The following is an 18,690-nucleotide window of genomic DNA, read 5'->3' on the forward strand; positions in this document are numbered from 1 at the left end:
GTTCTTTGCTCATTTTCTATTGCATCAGTCGTTTTCTTACTAATGTGTAGAAATTCCTTGTATTTTCTAGATATCAAGCCCTTGTTAGTTATATTTATTGTAGAGATATTTTCTCCTTATCTAGACTTGAACTTTATTTTTAGTCTTTTTTCCCATTTTCTTCCTTTTTTTTAAAAAGAGTGCTTTATGTCTTTTTAGCATTATATTTAAGAATTTTTTTCCTTTACTGTTTGGTTTTTGTGCCTGATTTAAAGTCATTTCCTATCCCGCTGTAATGAAAATTTTCATCCTTAAGGTTTATGTGTGCTTACAGTTGGTTTTCCACATGTAGGTCTTCAATTCATCCTACATTTTACTTGTGTACATAGTAAGGATCTTACTGTATCTGTTTTTTCTAGGTATAAAGAGCTAGTTGTTTCAACACATTTATTGAAAAAAGTTTGTTTTCACTGAATTCCCCAACCTCAGTTGTGTTCTCCCATGTTGATATCATACCGTTGTAATTACTGTTGCTTTGTAAGTATGGATATATATCAGGGGCAGATCTCTGAATAGCTTCAAAATTGTCTTAATGACTCTTGGATCTTTTAAAAAGCTCTCCCATGTTAATTATAAGATCAGATTGTCTTGTTTCTGAAAAGAACTTTGTTGAGATTTTATTGGAAAATTATTGAATTTATAGACCGATTTAGAAATATTTTAAATCTTTCTATATACGAAATTATCTCATTTATGAGAATGATATATTTCTGTTTATTTGGTCTTTTTCCTTGTCTTTCAGTGAAGCTTTGTGGGTTTTTTGGTAAAAGTATTTAATATCTTTTGTTAGATATACACCAGGTGCCTCATAATTGTTGCTGTTGTAAATTTATCTTTCAAAACTTACATCTTCTAATTGCTGATATTATGATCTTCACTGACCTTGTATGTCAGTCTTATATCCAACAACTTTTATTAGTGTTGATAATTTATATCTGTTTCATTGGATTTTCTATGTAGAGTCATTATCAGAAAATAATTATTACTTCTCTTCCCATCCTTACATTTTTTTTAATGTTTTAATTCCCTGCTTAAGAACTCTACAATAATGTTAAGTCGAGATCATAAAAGCATTTTTCCTGGCTTTAAAGGGAATGTTTTTGTATTTCATCATTAATTATGAATTTTACTACAGGATATTGGTAGATAAATTTTAATCAGTTTATTAAATAGCAATTAAATCTTCTATTGCTTGCTTGCTAAGAAAAATTTGAGTTTTTAAAAACAAGAATGGATATTTTACCAAATTTTTTTCTGAATTTATTGACATAATCAATTTTTCTCTTTTACTCTGTTATTGACATAATCAGTTTTTCTCTTTTACTCTGTTAATATGGTAGTTACATTAATAACATATCTAATGTTAAACTGTCCTTGCACTCCTGAAACAAATCCTTGTCATAATGTGTGTTTTTTTAAGCATTGCTGTATTTACTTTGCTAATAATTTTGTTTAGGGTTTTTTTCTCTTCCAGGAATTGAGATGTATTCATACTTTAATTCCGTTAAATGCATTGTAGAGCTTTTCCTGTTTTTCACCTCTCCTTTCAAGAATTTTTATTGGATTGATATAGTTTATTTTTAGAGATTTGATACATCTCATCTGTAAAACCATTCAGACTTAAACAGGTTTTTTTGTGGCTTTTTATGTGAGGGTGAGGGTAGTAAGGGCTTCCCTTGTGGCTCAGATGGTAAAGAATCTGCCTGCAAAGCATCAGACCCAGGTTTGATCCCTGGGTCAGGAAGATCACTTGGAGAGGGAATGGCTACATTCCTGTATTCTTGCCTGGAGAATTCCATGGACAGAGGAGCCTGGAGTCCATGGGAGAAATAAAGGATGTGGATTTTAAACTATTAATTTATCTTCCTTAATTGTTACAGGTTTACTCAGGTTTTTTATTTGTTTGATTCAGAGTTTATATCATATTTTTCCTAAGAAACTACCCATTTAATCTGAGTTTTCCATATTTTTGGTATCACGTTGCTCATAGTGTTCCTTTAATATCTCTGTTTTACCTTTAGCACTTCTCCTTTTATTTCTAATGTAATTTATTTACTCTTTCTCTCTTTTGTTGTGATCATTCTTGTCAGTCTTATCTATTTTGTAATTAGTTTTAAAACCTGTTTTGTTTTCACTGATCTCAGTTTAGGTGTTTTTCTTTTTTGCTTTGGGATGAACTGTTTTTTTGTAGTTTTCTTCTTTGTTCTTTCATATTGATTAAACACTCTAGCTATGTCCTGGGTTGAAAACATTGATTTTCAAGTCTGAATATCAGAAGCAGAAAAATAGAATCCTCGTGGGGAACAGAGTAGTCCAGGTGGGGAACAGAGTGGTCCCTGTGGGGAAACGTGTGTGGGTTTATTTCTGAGCTTTATATTCTGTTTCATTAATCCATATGTCTGTTCTTCTGCCAATATCATGCTGTTTTGATTACAGTAGTTTTGTAATATTGTCTGAAGTCTGGGTGAGTTATACCTCCTGCTTTGTTTTTTTTTTCTTCAGGATTGCTTTGGCAATTCTGGATCTTTTAGGAGATCCAGAATCTATATCCAAAGTATAAATTTTAGGCTTATTCTGGTTCTGAGAAAAAGTCATAGGTATTTTGATAGGTATTGCATTAAATATATTGATTGCTTTGGGCTGCATGGCCATTTTAACAAATTTAATTTTTGTAATGCAAGAGCATGGAATATCTTCCCATTTCTTTAATTTATCTTCAGTTTCCTTTATTAATGTTTTACAGTTTTCAGCATATAAATCTTTAACCTCCTTGGTGAGGTTTATTCCTAAGTATTTTACTTTTTAATGTGATTTTAAAAGGGACATTTGTTTACGTTCTCTTTCTGATATTTTATTGTTAGTGTAAAGAAATGCAAGAAGTTTCTGTATGTTAATCTTGTACCCTCCTACCTTGCTGTGTTTGTTTATCAGTTCTTGTAGTTTGTGTAGAGAGTCTAGGGTTTACTATGTATCATGTCATACCATCTACATATAATGACAGTTTTACCTCTTCCTACCAATTTGAATACCTTTTCTTTTTCTTGTCTGATTGGTGTTGCTAGAACTTCCAATACTGTGTTGAAGGGAAGTGAGGGTCGGCATCCTTGTCTTGTTCCAAATTTTAGGTGGAAGGCTTTCAGCGTTTCACCATTGAGTATTATATTGGCTGTGTATGTGTCATAGATAGCTTTTAGTATGTTAAAGTATGTTTCCTCTATACTCACTTTTGTAAGGGTTTTAATCATGAAGGGATGTTGAATTTTATCAGATACTTTTTTCTGCATCTATTAAGATGATCATATGATTATTATCTTTTCTTCGGTTTTGATGTGGTAGATCATATTGACTGATTTATGTATGTTGAACCATACTTTTGACCCTGGGATGAATCTTAATTGTTCATGGTATATGATCTTTTTAAGTGTTATTGGATTCAGTTTTCTCATATTTTGTTTGTATGTCTATATTCATCAAAGATACTGCCCATAATTTTTGTTTTTTTGATAGTGTCTTTGTGTGGTTTTGGTATCAGGGTAGTGGTGGCTTCGTAGCCTATCTTTGGAAGTGTTCCTTCCTCTTCAGTCTTCTGGAAGAGTTTGAGAAAAATTAGTGTAAGTTCTTCTTTGTATGGTTGGTAGAATTTGCCTGTGAAACCATCTGGTTCTGGACTTTTGTTTGTAAGGATTTTTTTTTTTTTTTAAATTACAGATTCTGTTTCATTTCTAGTGATTGGTTGGTCTGTTTAAGATCTGTTTCTTCTAGATTCAGTTTTGGAGAGCTGTATGTTTCTACAAAGTTATCCATTTCTTCTAGATTGTCTAATTGTTCATGGTATTATCTTACAGTTTTTTGTATTTTTGTGGTATCAGTTGTGATTTCTCCTCTTTGATTTCTTACTTTATTTGGATCTCCTCTCTTTTTTTCTTGGTGAGCCTGGCGAGAGGTTTGTCAATTTTGTTTACCCTTTCAAAGAACCAGCTGTTAGTTTCATTGTTTTTTTTTTTTTTTTCTAGTTTTTTGAATCTCTATTTATTCCCTCCCTCATCTTTATTACCTCCTTCCTTCTGCTGACCTTAGGTTTTATTTGTTCTTCTTTTTCCAGTTCTTTTAGGTGGTGGATTAGATTGCTTATTTCAACTTTTTTTTTTTCCTTAAGGCCTATATCACTATGAACTTCCCCCTCTGAGAACTTGTTTTACAGATTTTAATGTGCAGTGACTTTATCAGGATAATATAACTGTATAAACTAGATACTTGATTTAGTGAGGAGATTGTAAACATTTAGTGATCACAATTTCAGGGTTTTGTTTTTTTATCTGTGTGACTGGTTAGATTTCCTGTGGCTTTCATTAAGTTTATTATGTTTTTATTTAACATATCACTAACATTTCAAAATTTTAAATAGGTTTACATTGTAATGTTTTCAGATTTAAACAAATTGTAAGCAATTTCAGCTTTAGGTCATTTACTTTAATGTTTTTGTATTCTTTGTCCTCTTAAGGTCACACTAGACCCAAAGTGGAGGAAGCTCTTATTAATGAAGAAGCAATTTTGAACCTCATGGAAAACAGTCAGACTTTTCAGCCTTTGACCCAAAGACTGAGTGAGTCACCAGTTTTCTGTAAGCAACTATTCTGTCATAAATTTTCAGTATGTTAAATCAACAGAAGTGCATATATCAGGTAGTATTTTTTCTTTTATTTGAAGAGGTTAAAGTTGCATGTTGAATAAATTCTTACTCAGTATAAGAATGAAATCTTGCATTGAGAAGTGTAGTTTCTTTTTTTGTTTTCCATACAGCTTTTTCTGTTGAATAGTTGGAAAAGAAAATAATTCTCTTTTTCTTAACTTCACTTTGGTTGGAAGAGAACTATATTGCTTTAAGGAGAAATGTGTTTATTTTGAATTAAAATTCTTCAAAGTTAAGTACATTAATAAAATACCATGATTGATTCTTTCTTAATAAGTCTCAGAAATTTCCCTGGACAACACCTTTCAAGCTATTAATTCTTGACTAGCATAGGATATAATAGTTATTTCTGAGTATCTTTGCATTTCCATAAATGCATTTTCATTAATATTATAAGCCATTTACTAGATTTCATTTCAGTAATTTACTCTAAATTACTGATATCTTTTTCAGAAATGTTTTTAAATTTTCATTGCAAAAAGTGAAATATCATTGAACTTTCTGCATCTTGTTTTGCTTGGGATAATGATTTTATGTTTCTTGCTCACTTTGTTTTTCCATTCTTACTGTATCAAATGAGGTATAGCTTTAAATGTGATCCTCCCCCTCCACAGTATCTTCTCTCTGTTATTTACATTTTCATTTGAGTGGAAGATTAATTCATTGACTAGGGACAATATCAAAATTACTGTACACAGTCATATTTCAAGGACATTTTATATGGAGGTAGGTAACTTTTTTCTTTTTTAAATGAATGACATGACATATATACAAAGAAATGCTCCAAAGACCACATCTAAAAATTAATTTGAAGTTTATAAATAAAATGTTTTATTTCTCTGAGTAAATAAATAGGTTATATGCCTAAATTATATTTTAGTTATAAAAAGACAGTTAAAGAAATTGAAAAAGAGAAAGGTGTATTCTTATTTCATCATACTAAGTGAATAAAATGTATCACCAGCTGATATAATTTTCACTTAGCTAAAGTTGCAAAAAATACAGTCTCAATGTTAGTCAAAGATCTGAGTCAAATATATATAAATTATTTGCTAATATTAACTTTTTAAAAAGTATGTCAGGAAAAATAAACTGCAATCTAGGTTTAAGAAATGGATTTTCGCCAAAATAGCCTCTATAAGCTAATATCTTCAATTTTGCCTTATATTTGGTAGCATGATTGAACTAGTTTCTTCACTGTCAACAAAGAAAACCTGAAACTTTCCCCATTTACTAAACTATTATATTTTACAGAGAAAAAGGTTGTGTACTAGATTGGAACAGCCTCCTTCTTTATGATTTTTTTTTTAGATAATAACTTTAAATGGGATGCAATTCACATATTGTAAAACTAACCTTCTAACTTGTACAGTTCAGTGGTTGTCAGCATTTCATGTAGTTATGCAATCATTTTCACTATCTGATCACAGAACATTTTTATCACTCTAAAAAAGAAACCCCATACCCATTTGTAGTCCCTTCTCTCTTTTCCCTCCTCTCAGCCTCTGGCAACTTCTAATCTGTTTTCTCTTTTGCTAGATTTACCTATATTGGGCATTTCATATAAATGGAATCATATAACCTTTGTTTCTGTATTCTTTTCACTAAGCATAATGTTTTTAAGGTATATATGTTTTCATGTTGAGGTATATATCAGTGCTTCATTTCTTTTTACTACTGAATAATGTATCATATGGATATAAACCATATTTCATTTCTCTGTGCTTCAGTTGATGGATATTTGAGTTGTTCCACTGTTTTGTCTATTGTGAGTAATGCAGCTATGATTATTCATGTATAGGTGTTCGTGTGGACACGTTTTCTCTTCTTTGGGGTATATACCTACGAATGGAATTACTGGGTCTCCTGGTAACTCTGTGTTTAACATTTTAATAAACTGCCAAACTTTTTTCCTCCAGAGCAGCTGCACCATTGTACAGTTTGACCAGCAGTATATGAGGGCTCCAATTTTTTCACATATTGTCAACACTTGTTATTGTCTGTCTTTGATTTTAGCAAACCTAGTGCATATGATGTGATATCTCAGTGGTGGTCTTTAGGAAGTAATGCTGTTAATCACTTTTAAAGCTCTCCTGTGTTTTTCAGTTACAGGTTTTGTTTGGTTATCCTGTGAGCTAAATAAATCTCAAATGAGGGATAAGGTGTTCACATGTTTCAGTTAGCATTAATTCATACATTCATTCTATATTTATTATAATCATTTGTGATTATATTTCATTTAGTGCTCCTCAGCCTTACTTAAGCAGTAAGAGCTTGAGCAGCTTGTTAACATGCAAATTCCTGAGCCTTGCCTCAGAAATTCTAATTCAGTAGATGTGAGATGGTGTCTTAAGAATTTTCTTCTTAATAAGAACACAAAATCATTCTAGTACAGGTGGTCCAAGGGTCGCACTTTGATGGAAGAACTATATCAATACATAAATCTCTGTACCAGCTGCATTCTTTCAGCATGTGCCAGCATATATGATTCTTAATGTTTTATATATAATTGATCTGAATTATTTAGAAAATTTAAGTTATTTGTTGGCGATGCTTTACTTGTTTTGTAGTGGACAGTAGTCCTGATGAGGCTCTGGTACATCTTCTTGCTGGTTTGGAAAATGACGGATATCACAGGGGAAGAAATAGGATGCCATCACCATGTCGTCCCTTTGGAAACAGTAAAAATCCTCAAAATAGCGATGATGAAGAAAATGAACCACAGATTGAAAAAGAAGAAATGGAGCTTAGTTTGGTAATGTCTCAGAGATGGGACAGCAATATTGAAGAACATTGTGCCAAAAAGAGGTAACTTTTAGTTATTTCAGTTCCTTTAATTAATAACTTTCTGTCATTATCAGTGTTCTTTAATCAGAAATTCTTACTGTTATTCATAATAAAAGGCACCTTATAAACTAAATTGACTTAAATCTCTTTTAAATAGTGCCTTGTGTCTAATATGGAATAAACTTCATATTCCAAGTGAAATGAAATTTTGGTACATTTAAAAAGATTAAACCTAACTTTTCCCCCATTATTATTAAGGTATAAGACATATATCACTGTATGAGTTTTTGATGTACAGCATAAAGATTTATGTATATTGTGAAATGATTACCACAGTAGTTTTAGTTACCATCTCGTAGATACAATAAAAAGAAATAGGGGATATGCGTATGGAATGCAGAAGGATGGCACTGATGAACCTATTTGTAAGGAAGCAGTGGAGATGCAGACATAGAGAACAGACTTATGGATACAGTGGAGGAAGGAGAGAGTGGGAGGAATTGAGAGAATAACATGGAAGTCTGCACATTGCCATATGTAAAATAGATAGCAAGTGGGGATTTGCTGTGTGACACAGGGGGCTCCACCCAGTGCTCTGTGACAGCCTAGAGGGGTGGGCTGAGATGGGAGATGGGAGGGGGTTCCGAAGTGGCGATATTTGTAGACCTGTGGGTGATTCATGTTGATGGATGGCAGAGGCCAACACAGTATTGTAAAGCAATTATCCTCTAATACAGAGGAAATGAAACAAAAAATGGGGGATTGTTTCCTTGTAATTTGAACTGTTATGATTTACCCTCTTAACTTTCATATATGTCATACAGTAATGGTAACTATAGTCACTATGTTGTACATTATATTACCTAGTCTTATTTATCTTATAACTGGAAGTTTGTGTCTTTTGACCACCTTGCTTAAATTCATGCTCTCCCCATACACCTAACTTAGAAATCATCTGTTTATATACACAGTATCAATATGTGTGTCCTAAATGGGACAAAATAGAAGTGACTCCTTATCTCAGAAATTGAAAAAAGAAAGCCCACTTTCTGATATTTTGTTGTTAGTTGTATGGAGATGCAACGAATTTCTTTATATTAATTTTGTACCCAGCAACTTTACCACATTCATTGATGAGCTCTAGTAGGTTTTGGTGGTGTCTCTAGGATTTTCTATATGTAGCATCACATCATCTGCATACACTGAGTTTTAATTCTTTTGCAATTTGAATTCTTTTTATTTTTCTTCTCTGATTGTTGTGGCTGAGACTTCCAAAACTATGTTGAATAAAAGTGTCAAGAGTGGGCATCCTTGTCTTGTTCCTGATCTTAGAGGAAATATTTTCAGCTTTTCATCATTGAGTATGATATTAGGTGTGGGTTTGTCATGAATGGCTTGTATTACGTTGAGGTATGTTCCCTCTGGACTAGAACAAACTCTGGAAAATTCTGAAAGCGATGGGAATAACTGACCTGCCTCTTGAGAAATCTCTATGCAGGTCAGGAAGCAACAGTTAGAACTGGACACGGAACAACAGACTGGTTCCAAATAGGAAAAGGAGTACGTCAAGGCTGTATGTTGTCACCCTGCTTATTTGACTTATATGCAGAGTACATCATGAGAAACGCTGGGCTGGAAGAAACACAAGCTGGAATCCAGATTGCCGGGAGAAATATCAATAACCTCAGATATGCAGATGACACCACCCTTATGGCAGAAAGTAAAGAGGAACTCAAAAGCCTCTTGATGAAAGTGAAAGAGGAGAGTGAAGAAGGGTTAAAGCTCAACATTCAGAAAACGAAGATCATGGCATCTGGTCCCAACACTTCATGGCAAACAGATGAGAAAACAGTGACAGGCTATTTTTTCAGTCTCCAAAATCACTTCAGATGATGACTGCAGCCGTGAAATTAAAAGACGCTTACTCCTTGGAAGAAAAGTTATCCTGAACCTAGACAGCGTATTCAAAAGCAGAGATGTTACTTTGCCAACAAAGGTCTGTCTAGTCAAAGCTGTGCTTTTTCCAGAAATCATGTATGGATGTGAGAGTTGGACTGTGAAGAAAGCTGAGCGCTGAAGAATTGATGCTTTTGAACTGTGGTGTTGGAGAAGACTCTTGAGAGTCCCTTGGACTGCAAGGAAATCCAACCAGTCCATCCTAAAGGAAGTCAGTCCTGAATATTCATTGGAAGGACTGATGCTGAAACTGAAACTCCAGTACTTTAGGCACCTGATGCGAAGAACTAACTCATTTGAAAAGACCCTGATGCTGGGAAAGATTGAAGGTGGGAGAAGGGGACGACAGAGGATGAGATGGTTGGATGGCATCACCAACTCAATGGACATAAGTTTGAGTAAACTCTGGGAGCTGGTGATGGACAGGGAGGCCTGGCGTGCTGCAGTCCATGAGGTGGCAAGGAGTCGGACACGACTGAGTGACTAAACTGATGATGTTCCCTCTATGCCCATTTTCTAGAGCTTCTATCATAAATGATATTAATTTTATCAAAAGCTTTTTCTGCATCTGTTGAGATGATCAGATGGTCTTTATTCTTCAATTTGTTAATGTGTTGTATCACATTGACTTGCGAATACTGAAAAATCCTTGCATTCCTGGGGTAAATCCTATTTGAACGTGGTGTATGGTATTCGATGTATTGCTGCAGTCAGTTTGTAAGTATTTTATTGAAGATTTTTGAATCTATTTTTATTAGTAATACTAGCCTGTAATTTTCTTTTTATGTGGTATCCTTGTTCAGTGTTTGTATCATGATCCTGGTGGCCTCATAGAATGAGTTTGAGATGATGGCTATTAGCTAAAACTATTGTGGTAATCATTTCACAATGTATGTAAATCAAACCTTTATGCTGTGCATCAAAAATTCATAATCATTTGTGTCAATTATATCTCAATAATGAAAAAAATAAAGTTAGGTTTAATCTCTTTAAATGTTCCAAAATTTTAAATAGGACCCCAATCTCATATTTAACTTGCCTTTCTGTACATCTCTGTCTGTCGTTAAACTTACCTAGTTTGGGCAGTTTTATTATTTATCTGGAAAGCAAACCACTTTTTTAACTGGTTGGCTTGCTTCTAGTTCTGCTCCCCTGTAATAGGAGTGATAATTATGGTCATTAAGTGAACACTTCATGGGCATTTACAAAGGGAAGCAGAAAATATAAAGACCCTTTATGAGATCAACTCATGCTCTACTGTCTTTATATCTTTTCAAAATATGGTTACTTAGGGAAATGCAATAGTCAATTGAGTGTTAATTTTAGCCAGATGTTTAACAAAGTCCTACATAACATCCTTATAGATAAGAAGAATGGTGGTAGTGACTGATTAGATGGGTTCATAGGGAACTTGCATGATTTTGCATTCAAAAACCACTTAAATGCTTGCTTTGTGCCAAATGTCATGCTTGATTGAATTGAGATTGTCAGAAACATTGGAGATTGATAATTCATTGGATGACAGAATATAGATTCAAAAATATCTTGAAACTGAAAAGATGATGCCTAATAAGGTGTAGGTTTTATTTGTTCAGTCAGTCAGTTTCACAAATATAGACTAGGTAGACCTACGATTCATTCTAGACTTAACAGTTTCTGTGGGGAAGCCATAAATTGTACTTTATTAAGAGCACAGTAAATCTGTAGTGTATGATTGCCAAAGTAGTGAATTTAATTATTGACTACCAGATGTACCTGGGGTAACATTTATTAGTCTGATAGATTTTGGATTTTATTAGTAAAATAATTAGAGTATTTATTTGATGTATTGAAATCTTGCTGTAATACGTTGGGTTGCTTCTTTTCTATTTCAGCAAAGTTTGTTAACTATTCGATATTTTTATTTGATTGATCATGTGGCATTAATGAAGCATTTTTCTTATTTCCATGTGTTTTTCTTTTGTCTTTGTTGTTCTTTCATTGTTTTATTTTGATATTGTCCCTTTGATTCTTACCTTCAATCTATTATTAGCATTTCTTCTACAGTTTCTTAGACTGTACCTGGTTTAGCTATTTAAATTTTCATGCCCATATTAGGTAGATATGCATTCAAATATGTAACATTCTTGTAAAATCACCATCTTCTTATTCCCAGTAGTGCCAACATGTTTAAAATAATAGGCCTCATTTATCCCGTAATGATTTAATGTTCATGTATTCATTGACTGGATCATTTCTGTGAAAATCACCCTGAGGTTAACCTTGGAAAAATATCTTGAACATTTATAAAAGCATATTAGAGAAAGATTGATAGAAGTATAGTATCTAGAATGGGAGTCGTTTAATTTCTGCTCATATATTGGATATTATATTCTGCCCCAAGTACCATATTTTAAGCATACTGAAAAAGTAGAGAAGGAACACTAGAAGGATTTGTGAGCACTGTCACTTTTAAAGAACAGTGGAAAGAATAGATAATGTTTACTCTAATTAGAAAAGAATTATGAAACGAATGATAAAAATCCCTTCGAATATTTTAAAAGTTATCATGTGGAACATGGCATAGATATGCTACATATGACTACACAGGACAAAGGCAGAAATGAAGATTTTTGTATAATTTAGGAAGAAAATTATTAACAGTTTGAGCCATTAATAATTGTTATTTGGAAAAGGTTTAATGAAAAATTATTCTACATATAATAAAGTAAAATTTTCAAGACAAGTGAACGAAAAAGGTGTGGGTAGAAGGTAAGTTTGTCCATCCAGATGGAAGGGAAAATACCAAGCTATGATCTAGTGAAAAATGTAAATTGGTAGGAGGTAGAACTTAAGGAGAGTATCCATCTGGACTTCACAGTCCATCTGCATTCCTCAGTAACCCTGATTTTATAGCTCCTGCTGGGAGTGACTCAATACCTGTACTGCTTCCTAGCCTATCTATCTGACCCCTTTTATTTTCTCTTTCAGCCCTGACCTGAATACCCCCTTGCCTGTCTTTTTGTTTTTTCCAATCATAATGTAGTAATTGTGTATCTATGGAGACTTCTTAGAATATCCCAAGATGCCACCTTTTAGAAATTACTCACCTAAGCTGTTATATGTGTATATTTAATGAAAAGATTAAGGGGACAATATAAGGAAGAACATAACTAGATATGGTAATCCAGGATATTGTGGAGCTGTGAATATAGGAATGATGGTATCTTCTAGCTTACATGAAAGGGATTATAAAGTCTATTTACAGTAACTTTTGAAAGGGCATGATACCAACGCAAAGTGAATCTGCTTTTCTTTTTAAAGTTTTAATTTTCAGATCTGCTTTGTTCAGTTTTACTATTATAGTGTCAAATTAGGCAAATTATTTGAGTCTGAGATGCTTTTTTCTAATGCTCATACTCACTGATTAATCTTAATATTCCCTAGATCACTGTGCAGAAATACCCATAGAAGCTCAACAGAAGAAGATGATTCATCTTCAGAAGAAGAAATGGAATGGAATAATAACAGTTTGCTTCTAGCCAATCTTGCGATACCTCAGTTAGATGGAACTGCAGATGAAAATAGTGGTAAGTAAATTAATCTGCTGTGAGCATTTTGTTATTTAGGGGCTGGAAATATATTTGATTTTGAAAAATATAATCATACACTCTACATAGTTGGCTAAGTGAGACTATGACAATACTGTTAGATTTTGTCCTTCTCAAAGATGTTTTCTTTTGAGAGAATGTAGATAAAGTATGTCTTTTCTTATTTCTAAGAGGATAGCTTTTATCAATCATTGATTAGGGCTTTATAAACTTTAATCAGTTTATTGTAACATTTAAGCACAGAAAACTATAAGAAATACGCTTAGCTTATTTAAAGTGATAATGCACAAAAAGAGTGATAATGCAAAGGTGTGTGTTATTTTATGGAAACTTTCCATGGCAATGAGATTTTTCCCCTTATTCTCTCAAAAAGCATGAATATTGATACCATCTGTTTTTAATCAAAGGCATATGTGTTTAAAATAATGACTAATAGTCAAATGTAACTAACTCTTGATTATTCAGATTGAGATATCATCTTAATGATAAAAACGACCTTTCTGTTGAGTTAACTATTTTAAACGTACAAATGTAATTTCATATAATTTCTTTCATGGTGATAGCATCATGATATAGGAAAATATTTTAAAAATTAGAAGAGTTGAAGTTAAGCAAATTCTTTTTTCCCACATTTCAGACAATCCACTGAACAATGAAAATTCTAGAACCCACTCTTCTGTGATTGCAACAAGCAAGCTATCAGTAAAACCTTCCATCTTTCACAAAGATGCTGCTACATTAGAACCCCCATCTTCTGCTAAGATTACCTGTCAGTGTAAACACACAAGTGCCCTTTCTTCCCATGTTTTGAACAAGGAAGATTTAATTGAAGACCTTTCAGAGCCAAGCAAACTAGAGAAAAGTCTAGATCATTCAGTCACTTCTTTTACAAATGAAAGCACTTACTCTATGAAATATCCTGGATCTTTAAGCAGTTCTGTCCATTCAGAAAACTCTCATAAAGAGAGTGGTAAGAAAGATGTCCTCCCAGTATCTTCCTGTGAAAGTAGTACTTTTGATTATGAAGACAATATTCCACCTGTTACAAGACAAATACCAAGTAGAAAGTATACAAACATTAGAAAAATTGATAAGGATGCTCCTTTTCTACATATGAGCCGTCACACTAATGAAAGTACATTGGGCAAAACTTCTTTCACCTTTTCTGACTTAAATCATTCAAAGAGTAAATTATCCTCTGAAGGAAATGAAAAAGGAAACAGCACAGCTCTGAATAGTTTATTCCCTTCATCATTAAGTGAAAATTGTGAATTGCTGTCTTGCTCAGGGGAAAATAGAACTATGATGCATTCTCTTGATAGCATTGCTGATGAAAGTGGACTAAATAAACTTAAAATTAGATATGAAGAATTTCAAGAACATAAAACAGAAAAACCAAGCCTCAGCCAGCAAGCAGCACATTATATGTTTTTTCCGAGTGTTGTTCTCTCTAATTGTCTCAGTAGGCCCCAAAAGCTCTCTCCTGTCACATATAAACTACAACCTGGCAATAAACAGTCCCGGTTAAAAATGAATAAAAAGAAGCTTGCAGGTCATCAAGAGACTCCTACCAAAACTGCTGAGACTGGATCCTCAAAAGATAATTGTATACAAAATAATCCTTGTAATAGTAATAATTCTGAGAAAGATAATGTATTGGCTAGCGATTTAATTAAGGTCACTCGTGGAACTTTTGAAAATAAAACATCTACAGACAGTTTTGTAGACTGTCACTTTGGAGAAGGAACCTTAGAAACTGAGCAGTCCTTTGGATTGTATGGAAATAAATATACCCTTAGAGCCAAACGCAAGGTAAATTATGAGAATGAAGATAGTGAGTCAAGTTTTGTAACACACAACTCAAAAATTAGCCTACCTCATCCCATGGAAATTGGTGAAAGCTTAGATGGAACTCTCAAATCTCGAAAACGCAGAAAAATGTCTAAAAAGTTGCCCCCTGTCATCATAAAGTACATTATTATTAATAGGTTTAGAGGGAGGAAAAATATGCTTGTGAAACTAGGAAAAATAGACTCTAAAGAAAAACAAGTAATATTAACAGAGGAAAAAATGGAATTGTATAAAAAACTTGCACCTTTGAAGGATTTTTGGCCAAAAGTTCCTGACTCCCCTGCAACCAAATATCCCATTTATCCATTAACACCAAAGAAAAGTCACAGAAGAAAATCAAAACATAAGTCTGCTAAGAAAAAAACTGGTAAACAACAAAGGACAAATAGTGAAAATATTAGAAGAACTTTGTCTTTCAGGAAAAAACGGTCACATGCTATTCTTTCTCCTCCCTCACCATCTTATAATGCTGAAACCGAAGACTGTGACTCAAATTATAGTGATGTTATGTCTAAACTAGGTTTTCTTTCTGAGAGAAGCACAAGTCCCATAAACTCTTCTCCACCTCGCTGCTGGTCTCCCACAGATCCTAGAGCTGAAGAAATTATGGCTGCTGCCGATAAAGAAGCAATGCTTTTTAAGGGTCCTAACGTATATAATAGTAAGACTGTTAATTCCCGTATAGGAAAAAATAGCCGAGCAAGAATGCAGGTTAAGAAGTCAAAAACAAAGCTTGTTAATCCTTCTACAGTTTCTAAGAAAAGGAACAAACGAAATCAGACAAATAAACTAGTGGATGATGGAAAAAAGAAACCAAGAGCAAAACAGAAACAAAAAACAAATGAGAAAAGTACACCGAGAAAGCACATAACACTAAAGGATGACAAACTAAAATCCCAAGCTGGCACTGAAGCTAAGTTTGTGCTGAAGCATCAGAATGTGCCTGAGGCCTCAGATAATTCTGGAGGCTCTCAACTACTTTTTAAACAGAAAGATATGTCATTAAGGGGCTCTGCTATAGATCATCCTCTTTCTGCTCCTGTCCCCACTGGAATTCATGCACAACAGAATTTATCTGGCTGCTTCTCTTCTTTCCTAGAAAGCAAGAAACCTGTAGATTTGCAGGCCTTCCCCAGTTCACGAGATGATTTGAATTCTTCTGTTTGTAGTTCTTCAGGACCTGGAATCTCAAAAATTAATGTTCAGCGGTCTCATTGTCAAAATAGTATGTTTACTCTAAAAGAATCAAGCTTGATTCAAAAAAACATATTTGACCTTTCAAACCATTTGTCTCAGGTAGCACAGAATACACAGATGTCTTCTGGTATAATGTCTCCAAAGATAGAAGAGAATGCAAATATACAAAAAAGCTATTTGTCATCTCTTGGAAGGTTAAATGAATATCGTAATTCCCTAGAATCAAAGCCAGACCAGACGTACGCCCCTAATTTTTTGCATTGCAAAGATAGTCAGCAGCAGATTGTGTGCATGGCAGAACGTTCAAAGCACAGTGAAACTTGTTCTCCAGGAAATGCAGCTTCAGAGGAAAGTCAAATGCCTAATAATTGCTTTGTAACTTCTTTGAGAAGCCCAATCAAACAAATAGCTTGGGAGCAAAAACAAAGGGGTTTTATTTTAGACATGTCAAACTTTAAACCTGAAAGGGTAAAGCAAAAGCCATTGTCAGAAGCGGTTTCACAAACCAAAGCACTTTCTCAATGTAGGAATCGAAATGTGTCAGCACCTTCAGCCTTTGGTGAAGGACAGTCTGGACTGGCAGTTCTAAAAGAATTGTTGCAGAAAAGACAACAGAAAGCACAAAATGCAAATAGTATACAAGACCCGTTATCTAATAAACAGCAGCCAGACAAAAATATCTCTGTTTCCCTTGAGCATAACAAATCAGTTAAACGAACACGATCAGTAACATCTCCAAGAAAACCTCGAACTCCCAGAAGTACAAAACCTAAAGAAAAAATTCCCAAACTTCTTAAAGTAGACACTCTAAATTTACAAAACTCTGGCCAATTGGATAACTCCCTATCAGATGATAGTCCCATCTTCTTTTCAGATCCAGGTTTTGAAAGTTGTTATTCACTTGAAGATAGCTTGTCCCCTGAACATAATTATAATTTTGATATTAATACAATAGGTCAAACTGGATTTTGTAGTTTTTATTCTGGAAGTCAGTTTGTCCCAGCTGATCAGAATTTGCCTCAGAAGTTTCTAAGTGATGCAGTTCAGGATCTTTTCCCAGGACAAACTGTAGAAAAAACTGAGTTTTTAAGTCATGATAACCAGAAATGTGATGAAGACAAACATCATGCCTCAGACTCAACCGCATGGATTCGATCTGGTACTCTAAGTCCTGAACTGTTTGAGAAATCAGCCATAGATAGCAATGAGAATCATCGCAGCAATCAGTGGAAAAGTACCTTTCATCCTCTAACATCTCGGTCCAATTCAATTATGGAGACTTTCTGTATCCAGCAGTCAGAGAACTGTCTAAATGAAAAATCCAGATTAAATAGGAGTTCAATAAGCAAAGAAGTGTTTCTTAGCCTCTCACAGCCGGGCAGTTCAGACTGGCTTCAAAGTCATACCAGAAAAGAAATGGGGCAGTCTCTTGATGGAGTCAATACTTCTTTTACTACAATACTATCCTCCCCTGATGGTGAACTTGTAGATGCAGCCTCTGAAGATTTAGAATTGTATGTTTCAAGAAACACTGATGTGTTGACACCAACTCCGGATAGTTCGCCAAGGTCTACCAGCTCTCCCTCGCAATCTAAAAACGGCAGTTTTACCCCTCGAACTGCTCACATTCTGAAACCACTTATGTCCCCACCAAGTAGGGAAGAAATTATGGCAACTTTGTTGGATCATGACCTTTCAGAAACCATTTACCAAGAACCATTTTGCAGTAATCCTTCTGATGTACCAGAAAAGCCCAGGTAATCAAAATTCTTTTTCCCCTTGGGTCACTCTGAATCATTATAATGTATGTAACAAAATTTGATAACTGACTACTACTTTCTCTGTGATACTTTATTTGTAAGTATATCATTATGAAAACAATTTTGTAATTATGGACATATTAAAAGAATTCACAAACTGGGTGGATGGTTGTACCCAGAGAAATTTATTTAAGTTGATCAGTGTTGGTCTTGAATCTGTTATTTTGCACTGCATCAACATTAAAGGATTAGAGACTGTCTATCACACGATGCCAAGAAGGACATCATAATACTTTTATAGTATCATTTTAAAGATGGTATTTATTTCTAAAGTGGTAAGCTTTCATAATTTTAAGAAGGAACTTTTTTTTTAATGTTTGAAAATAAGCATACATATATTTTAAATACTCTTAGAATATTTCTCTAAATGAAGATTATTTTAAGTTGTTTCTGTTACATACACTGTCTCTTCATATTGCCAGCATCTTCATTCATATTGTTACTGTTGTTTGTACATTTATTAGGGGTACAAGATGGACTTTGATTCCCTTCATCTCTTCTTTTAAGAATCTTTTCAGAAAAGTGATAAACAGAGAGACAGATCCGTGCACACACACAGCCAGTAGCAAAAGGTGAAGGTTTATAAATAGACCACAGCCCTGGCCTATTTATAAACCAGTAGTTAAGTAGGTATCCTGTCCTGCCTGCATCACCAAGGTAGAACATAGCTGATAAGAGCTAAATTGGGGGACAAGGCTTAATCCAGGAAGTTTAAGGGATAGCTTTTGGCTCTGCCTCTGTGTCTTTGATCCTGTTTACC

At 33.9% G+C, this 18,690-nt stretch overlaps 1 protein-coding gene across 6 annotated transcripts in view; it reads left to right on the forward strand.

The window, feature by feature from the left end:
* The window catches only part of REV3L (REV3 like, DNA directed polymerase zeta catalytic subunit), a 169,012-nt gene that overhangs the window by 85,311 nt on the left and 65,011 nt on the right, over positions 1–18,690 (forward strand). For 3 of the 6 annotated variants that reach the window (XM_040238484.1, XM_040238480.1, XM_040238481.1), the window contains 4 exons: positions 4,541–4,660; positions 7,300–7,537; positions 12,899–13,041; positions 13,700–17,867. In XM_040238484.1, the coding sequence (XP_040094418.1) occupies positions 4,541–4,660; positions 7,300–7,537; positions 12,899–13,041; positions 13,700–17,867 (4,669 nt within the window). The remainder of the gene's footprint in view (positions 1–4,540; positions 4,661–7,299; positions 7,538–12,898; positions 13,042–13,699; positions 17,868–18,690) is intronic. The other 3 variants (XM_040238482.1, XM_040238483.1, XM_040238485.1) reach the window with 1 other exon arrangement.

This window comes from Oryx dammah, unplaced genomic scaffold (assembly GCF_014754425.2).
Source record: "Oryx dammah isolate SB20612 unplaced genomic scaffold, SCBI_Odam_1.1 HiC_scaffold_4, whole genome shotgun sequence".
Classification (NCBI taxonomy): domain Eukaryota; kingdom Metazoa; phylum Chordata; class Mammalia; order Artiodactyla; family Bovidae; genus Oryx; species Oryx dammah.